Raw genomic sequence first — 9,242 nt, forward strand, 5'->3', positions numbered from 1 at the left:
TCTGCTACATTTACTATTCATATTTCCTTGAATAATGATTTGAGGATGGTATACTTTTGTCCTCTCATGATTATTATTATACAGTATTTCTCGCTGTATGTATAATAAATAAATAATAAGTTTTAATAAAATTTGTTTAGCAAACAAGCATGGCATGGCAATTATACAATAAATAATATGTAATAGATAGATTGCACTACTGGGGCTTAACCTTTTCTATGCCTCACAATATTACTATGGCAGTATCTGACAGGCCGCTGATTTTTCACATGGAATGTAGGGCGAAGCTCTTACTACAATCGCTGTAATACCGATAATTTGTGGTTTACTATTTCATAATTATTCAAACAGATGTCACTACGTGTTTAATTTTTTTGATTATGCAAATCAATCGAAAGTGGATAGTAATTTAAGTTTAAAGTTGGACGAGATAATTCGCTATTATTTTCGCTATTATATTATTTTTTTTAAATTTAATAAGGAAAGTAAATACCTAATAGAGAATGTCTTTGTGGTCATCATATTAAATTAGCTATTTTATTGTACGAAACAATTTCCAGAGAATTAGATTAAATTAATAATTCATTCAATTGTTTTCTAGATTGACATCTACGGCAGCTTCAGTGTCATCTGCTAGTGTTCCCAGTGCCGCGATGGTGCTATTACTGGTTGTGTTGTCATCCATTGACGCACCAACCCGAGACGTGTCTCTACTGTTTGCTATTGACTGGTTTGTGTAAGTTAAATATACCACTAATACCGACCTTCTGAAACTTTCTCTAGTGGAAGACTTGTGCAACTTATGAAATAGTGCAATCATCAGGGTCACCCAATGTTTGCTTATTCTCATGAAACATGTCTAAAAGACAAAACAGTGTGGACAACCAGTGCTCGAAATTGACAATTTACGACCCGGAGTGCTCAATATATTTCTGAGAATAATAACATAGGTATTTACCTAATTTTACGTAGGTGTATTATATCAAAATATGGTTGAAATGGTTTTTGGACGACACAAAACGATAATCTCGGGGGTTTTAACGAACCAAAACTGTGCTCCGGTTCTTTTCGAGCTCTGTGGATGACACAAACGGACACTAACAATCCTTATAAATAATTATAAAACCGATAGGCCAGGCGCATTCGGTAACCACTTGTAGATGCAGGTCGTAATAACATGTATATTATGAGCACCTGTAGTAGTTATAGCTGCAGGCTATGTGTTAATCACTAGTCTCAAATTGCGGAGAGGTCAGTGGCAGTGGCCCATCACAACATAGACTCGATTCACTTGGGTATGTTTACATATCCATCACAGTATACAAGACGTTATTGAGCAACTTTTATGGTATAGTTTTTAATTATTATTGTCCAATCCAGTTTTGGTGTTGAAAAGGATCTTATGAATGTGTTTCATACTTGATTCTGACAATTTATTGTTATATTTTCATGGTTTTGCAGAGACAGAATAAGGACAACTAATAATATGTTGGGGGATTGTTATGCAGCTGCTGTGGTTGAACAACTTTCAAAAAAAGAATTAATGGCATGCGATGCTGCTGCCATCTATCAGGTACATTAAAAGCTCTTATTAATAACTTTTGATTATTAACAATAGATGGTTAGCCATAAAACCATTATTGGCACACTTCAACAATATAATGAACTTTTATCACTACATACCTTCCATTGATTGACTTAAAATATTATTATATCAATATAGTCAAATAACACATAAAATAGAGTCATTAATAATCTAATAGATGTAATATTGTGTCAAGTAAACATTTCATAGTAAAATTGGTTAGAAATTTGATAGAAATAATACCTACTGAAATGTCATTTTGACACTCATTGATTTCCATAGTAACGCACGTATATATTAATAATTTAGTTGTTAGGACCCTAGCAACCAATAATACTGGATTGGATTACGGATTTCTTCCGAAATAACTTTTCATGCAAAACAGAATTAACTGAAATTGAATTTAAGTCTACTTAAAAATGGCTAAAAGTATTAAAAAAAATGAATTGGCATTGTGTTCTGATATATTCTAAAAGTTTCAAATGTCTAGCTAGTCGAGAAGTTAGTTAAAAACCGATTGCAAGATTTGTACCGGACAAACAACCACCAGACAAATAAGAATATGATCTAATAAAAACGTTGTAAAATATTTTTTGTCGCCAAAACCTATGTAAGTACTTACTTATTTTATTTCTAGCCATGATTATTTATTGTATTTAAGGGTTCTGTGGCTCTATTCTATATACAAAGCGATTATCAACAGTAGTTTATCATATTTATGTATTGAGGCAGTTAATTGTTACAATAAGTTAACCATCTAAGCCAGGGGTCGCCAACCTTTTTATGCCTACCGCCCACTAAGGTAAATGTACCAGTAGTTGACCACTTAAGAAAAAAATTCAACAAAAATAACGATCAACGTTTAGCATTACACCGAATGTTGGCAAAGCAAGTCTACTCACAATGAATCAAATGTCTTAATTAATATGACAAGACAAAAATTAGGAAAAGGTCTGTTACAATTAAATTGTGTTCAATTTTTCAAGACCATGTTTTTGTTCCAGTAGTTGACCATCCAAAAAATTGAAAATTCCAGTAGTTGACCACTATATGTTTCAGTAGTTGACCATGTCTAATCAGAAGGCTTTATGGCAAATCTGTCATCAGAGTTGCCTCAGGGCTTCCTGTCAGACCACTCTAGCCCATAGCTACTTGAATCAACGTGGTAGCAATGGGTGGTTCAGTAACAAGTTACATAGGAGAGGATTTTGTTTGACAGCCAATCATCAGCTTTATTCGGGTAACAAAAGGTGCAAAATTAGTTACTTCAAACTAAAAATATAAAAATATATCTATTTTAGCAACTAAGTACATACATACTACATAGTAACGCATAGGCTCAGTACTTACCAAAATAAAACTTAACATAAAAATCGTTAGATATTCCAAGTAAAGTCCAATTCCGGAACTAAATAAACATTACGAGTTTTGCTTACTTGTGTCGGGTCATTTATGTGGGATATTACCACCTTCCATTCATAGCTAAGTACATCGGGTCGCTTTGGCCATTTCCATAATCTCCCGCACTTTTGCATTGATGAAATAAATAGTAGCTTTTACTTTAGAAATATGGACGATTTTTCCCCGGGAAGTATTATAATATAATGTTCATTAATGACTTTCATAACGGGCAGCCATCGAGTTTTAGGCTTAAAGCTTTCATCACTAGACTTATGTCATTCACTCTCCGCTGAGTCTGAAATGTCAACACTTGGGCTAGAAGACTCGGAAGAAAAACGCATTTTCTTCTTGACTGCTTTCAATTCCCCCATTTTTTTTCTTCCTTTACTTGCTCATTTAGTTCTTTCTTTCTTTGCCTCTCTGCAGCTCGTTCTTTTTTCAACCGTTCCATTTCTTCTTTCTTCCTTTTTTTGTTTAGGAAATACTCCTGGCAAGGTTTACCGGAAAAACTGGTGGGGGTTTTTTCCCTTTTTTGCTTTCTTCTTGAATTTTTCTTCCCCTTCACCGGGGAAGAAAATATGCCTCTTGAATGGACTACGAATATTTGATGGACCAGCCACGGGTTCACTGGCGATTGGAGACGAAGTATCATTACAAATCCTTATACCAGCCTTAGGTGCACTGGCGATTGGAGACGAATCACCATCACAAGTCCTTAGACCAGCCACAGGTGCCCTAGTGATTGGAGATGAAACATCATAATAATTCATAGTATTCCAGGCGGCCAAAGACATCATATCATCGGATTCCTCTTCTTGCAATGCCTCATCGATGAGTCTGACCGGGTCAGGTGGAGTGATATTTTCCAACTCATTTTTTACTTTTCGTCACAGTGCGAACAGTGACTTGTCATCTTGATCAAGTTCGTTGTTTTTGCGGAATGATTCAAAATTTTCCTCATCAATGTTTTTACTCAGGAACTCTCTCTAAATACCGCTTGGGTTCCTCTGATGTAACCATTGAAGGCACACTTTACGATTCTCCTGGTACTGTTACAGCTTAGGGCTCCATGGACAAAGTCCTCATTTTCGGAAATTTCTTGAGGAATTCTTTTGTACTTGTAGAGGACTCTCGTTGGTGTGACAGCCCCACCGACACTTCCTGTTACTATGACAGTTATGCATTCTTTATCGTCGGCATTTACCTGCTGGTACACTGTCTCGATTCCTTTTTTAGCTAAGACCCTGCTCCCCTAGGGGCGGCAAGTTATATGAAAGTATGGTGAAGCAGGCAGGTTATATAAAAAAGTATGGTGAGGTAGGCTGATAAACAATTTGCGGCAAAACTAACGTTAACATTATTAATTATATGGATACGTAATAATGACCAAAGTAAATCCTCCGTGATGCCCTGCATTTTTTTTATCGCGTCGCTATTTCTCGTAACTTGTCGGCTATTGTTGGCCTGCTTCATTCAGTTGCTATATATTTAGGGCTACAATTCAAGAAATTTTTGTTTTCCGAAGAAAAAATACACAAATCCGTTGCTGAAAAAATAAAAATTGACGCCTAGGTCATCTACTGGACAGAACCACCCTAGACACTTCTAATTGATAAATAATCATCGTTCCATACTTATGAATGTAAAAATTGTTCAAAACTAAGTGAAATAATTTTATTTAATTTATCTAGTAGTTGAGCACCCTGGTCAACTACTTAAAAAGTATTAAAAAAAGTTTGAGTAATTGACACAAACTTGCTTCCTTGTAAATATAGCTTAAAAATTACAAATGATATCGATACTTCAATATTATGACTGCCCGTAATGCATTAACTTGATATTATGAAGTCAAAAACATTAAATTGCCATATGCTTACATCCACTGATATCCTTAACAATTTACTTAAGAAATTAAAAATAAAATACTTACGGCGTGATGTGTTGTTTTCAAATAGCTGCTATGACGCTCCTATGACATATGGTGATGTGTTAGTTCCTCAATCTGACCACAGATGGCTTCACTTTTCTCAACTTTACAATTTAGAGCAATCCCGTGTCTACGTTTCTTATTTTGGGCATTTTATTGAAAATAGGTCAACTACTGGTACATTTACCTAATTGCTTATTTTTCATGATTAAAATTTCCTTACCGCCCACCAACATCGCTATATTTCAATCCAGTATATGGGTGAAATAATTTCTAGAAGGAATTTAGGATACTTGAAAAAACAAGTTTTTATAACCAACATTTTATTCATTGCAACAAAAAAGAGGGAAATTTTAAAAACAAATTCAATAGCTAATGAGAACGTTGTGCCTGATGCTGTGTGACTAAATATTTTATGTCTGTTTCAATTTTCGTTAAAAACAAACGACGGTCTCCTCTTTCAGTGATTTTCAGACGATTTCTTTGTTTTGTCATGATGTTATTCACCACACTGAAACCTGATTCAACAAGATAAGATGTGGGAAAGGGTATTAAAATATCTTTCATTGTTTCCCACATTTTTTGATACAAACCAGGCATTTTTTTTATTTTACCAAAGTTTTTGGCTTCCGGAAATATTGAAAATATTTTTCTCTCCTCGTTATATTTCAGTTCCAACAACTCTACTTGATAAATTATATCGACCTCATCCAAATTTACGGTGAAAGGATTTATCATCCAATTATATATCGTTATATTTAATATGACTTTTAATCTTATTTTCATATCAATTTTAAGTTTGCTGATATGGCAACTAAACCTTTCGGTTTCTTCAGGAGGTATATCTTCTTTTATAAATAATAATTCAGGAAATTGATAAAATTCTTACTTCAGAAGGTTACGATGGAGAAGATCAAGTTTTTCGATAAATAAGGACACAGTATTTTTACAACTAATAAGTGTTTTAGTGGCACCTTGAAGCTGCAGGTTAATTTCATTAAATCGTTTGAAAATATCTGCCAAATAATAAGAATCATGTTTAACTGTTTTCAATTGTTGGTAGATAGCTCCCTCGTGATTTTCCTCTAAAAACTGCATGACACTATCATATAATGCTGCAAAGCGTGACAGGCATGCACCTTTAGAGGGCCAACGAACTTATGTGTGTAAAAGTAGCCTGATAAATTCCTCATTATTGTCCTTGCACAAAACAGCTGGACATCTGTGAGTCTTACCACTTTTCGTAAAGATAAAGCAATCATTTCAGCCTGCGTTCGGTTCCCAGGACGAAATTCTAAGAATTTGCAATTAGGCACGTGTAACTTTCTAAATACAGCAATGAAAAAAGTTAATCACAATGTGTTTAATCCATAGGTGAAACTATGCCGAAAAACAAAAATTGTGAAGCAAAATTTTCAAAGATTTTGGGGTAAAAGCAAAAATCGCCCACCGCCCACTAGTGGGCGGTACGGACCAAGTTGACGACCCATAATCTAAACTGTCAAAAAGTGCTTATTTCAACAGCTAACCTATTGTAACAATTATAATACCGCAATACATAAATAAGATCAACTACCGTCGATAGCCGCCTTGTGTATAGAATAGACCCACTGATCTATTTTTAAAATGAGCATTTAATGCACAGTTTTAACGATTTGCTAGTCGCATTTTCGTCAAACTGAGACAATAATCTTTAAAAAAAATCCTAGTCTTATAATATACATTTGCGACCAGGCCATTTGGATCAATAATGTCTGCCTGTTAATATTTTTTTATATCTAAAGTGAGAGTTTTACTAGCAGTCATTTGATTTTATTTCGACACCCCTACGTATAAGGACAGATTACGATGACACCACAACGTTAATTATAAACTCTGGAATTGTATCTTTTAGTTATGCCTAAAAATATTGGTTGAATTTTTGTTTTTTGTCGATATCACCATTTTCAATTTAATTAAATCTTTAAAATAATTTAATAAAAGGCAATTATGTCAAAATAGCCAAAAACGCAGTTCCAAACTTTTACGTAAGAGGTGTCGATTTGGTGATGGGGTTTAATCAATTTAATTAATAAAGCATCTATCTTACTTGTGATTTTTTTGAATAGAATCCTCTGGAAATCAATGGCCGCCTAATGAATAGTAATACCGACGGAGATATACTACTTCATGATTCACCAAGTCCTGATACCGTTATTGTAGAAATGAGCCTTCAACCGCAGCCTAATAACTATTCCAAAGGATTAAATAATGTTTAAACAATACTTAACAGGAATGTGATGAATAATAATATATTATTTAATTATAACAATGATATTACATTATATTTTTGTATTGATGTGAAATGTTATCAAACGCAATTATTAATCTAATCTAGTGTCTATGTTACCATATAAGAAAACTGTACTGAAGAAAAATATTTGTAATACAGTAAAACCTTGATTTTCCTGAATTTTTGATTATCTTCTTTTGCTATGATCATCAGTTTCATGTTGTGATTATAAGAATTACCAAAAATTGTTACAAAAAAAATACTGAAAGTAAAAATAGATTTGTATTATTTTTCCCCTATTGGACTAGGTATCTTTATTTGTAATTGATACCGACCAAAGTCATAACATGGCCATCTCAATGGACATCAACCATAACTCTAACAAAACTCTTATCTACTACAACAGGCATGTCCAACTTTGATCATTTGCACCATAGGAATTAAGTCATGAAAATGTAAAAAGCATGTCAGTATGTGGAAGTCATTTTCAAATCAACCATGAGGAAGCTTGCGTGATATCATCATACCCCGTCGCTGTAGGATTGATTTGTCGAATAGACCAAATGTCAAATGTGCAGGAGACAAAAAACTAATTTCATTATCCTATATTTAAACACATGGAGGTATTTAAATTGTTGTTTTTACAGCATATGAATGCTGTATTCATTACAATGTAATTTAAAGAAAAGGATGGTTCTGGTCCATTTAGATACAAAAAACTATTCTGCATTAAAAGGTCGATTTCGACAAAAACGGATATTCGACAAACCAATCCTATAGCGACGATATCACATGATTCGTACTGCATCATTCATGGCCTGCCACAGGGGTGAGAGAAAGAAAAAATGTGAATCCTTGTGCTTCAGCTGAGGTGTTTTCCATTATCATTGCTCAATAGGCTTTTTGCACAGTACGTAGATCATATGGTGGTAGATCACTGCCAGTTCTAATACTTCATAGTACATACAGCAGAACCTACTAGAAGTTTGACATGCCTGTACTATAACTATACTACATTGAGAATAAGGTTTGATAGTTTAGGCTGGTATAAGAAAGAACGTGATGGGGGACCAGCGAGACAAGCCGATATGACTGGAGTGATGTAAACATTGTCAATGTTAGCAACCATAGACAACAAACAAATTAGCCCTGCCTACTTATGCACGGGAAGATAAACAGCTGCGGATCTTACTATCACTAGGGTGTCGCTATAGCTGTCATTATAAAAAGTGAATGAATCTTGGTTAGAATTTAAATATACCTGCCAAATCAGTCTACAGTCCGACAAACTTATCTAAAGAACGGTCAAAAATGGAACTACGAACTACCATATGGACGCCATTTTGAAAACGTCATTCGAATGTCAGATTCTGTCTAGTTGCTGTCTTGATTGGGTAGTTTTCATCAGTGGCTCCCCATCCACTCTTTAGATAAGTTTGTAGGTCTGTACCCGGCTATCACTGAAAGAAAACACTGATAAATTTAATTAAGCAAAATTGATGATCGCAATGTCAGAAATGGAATGATTTCTATGTTTGTGAATGTCTCAGGAACAGTTACCTACCTAAGATTGACGACAGCATGCACTCAAGACGTGTGATTTAGCTGCTGCTGAAATAATTGGTCTTTGCGTGGCCAGGTTTCACAACCCAATGGGCCCAACAGCTTGTTAGACTGACTCTTCCCTTTCCATACAGATTTTAGGATATTTCCAGACGATGTGGTTTGCATCCTGTAATTTACAGCTACACAGGTACATAGGTACAATGAATAATCATTACCTATTTAAAATGTTTAGATAAACAATCAAACCTACACTCACAGATTAACATACTGTTACCGCCTAAACCATGGCATCCTCAGAGGATCCAAGGCCATGAGGCTTGAATCATCATTGGGCGGATTCATGCAAACATGAGTGGATCGACTGCGAGACAAATTTCTAGCCCGTAAGCTTAGATGTAAGAAAATTTTATAGTCACCCTTTAGAAACTTGGCCAACAAAGTCTCAACTAAATAAGTATTAAGAATGATTACTTTCTAAGTGTACGTCCTGA

General features: G+C 34.6%; 1 protein-coding gene across 4 annotated transcripts in view; it reads left to right on the top strand.

The window, feature by feature from the left end:
- Eaat2 (Excitatory amino acid transporter 2) overlaps positions 1-7,460 on the top strand; it is a 54,291-nt gene extending 46,831 nt beyond the window's left edge. For all 4 annotated transcript variants that reach the window (XM_085960221.1, XM_085960222.1, XM_085960220.1 and 1 more), the window contains 3 exons: positions 602-736; positions 1,462-1,573; positions 7,022-7,460. In XM_085960221.1, coding sequence (XP_085816347.1) covers positions 602-736; positions 1,462-1,573; positions 7,022-7,171 — 397 coding nt within the window. In that variant the 3' untranslated portion in view covers positions 7,172-7,460. The remainder of the gene's footprint in view (positions 1-601; positions 737-1,461; positions 1,574-7,021) is intronic.
- Positions 7,461-9,242: the final 1,782 nt, after the last annotated feature.

The sequence above is a fragment of the Rhyacophila brunnea genome, unplaced genomic scaffold (genome assembly GCF_057557595.1).
Source record: "Rhyacophila brunnea isolate RB1 unplaced genomic scaffold, BYU_Rbru_1.0 scaffold_11, whole genome shotgun sequence".
Taxonomy (NCBI): domain Eukaryota; kingdom Metazoa; phylum Arthropoda; class Insecta; order Trichoptera; family Rhyacophilidae; genus Rhyacophila; species Rhyacophila brunnea.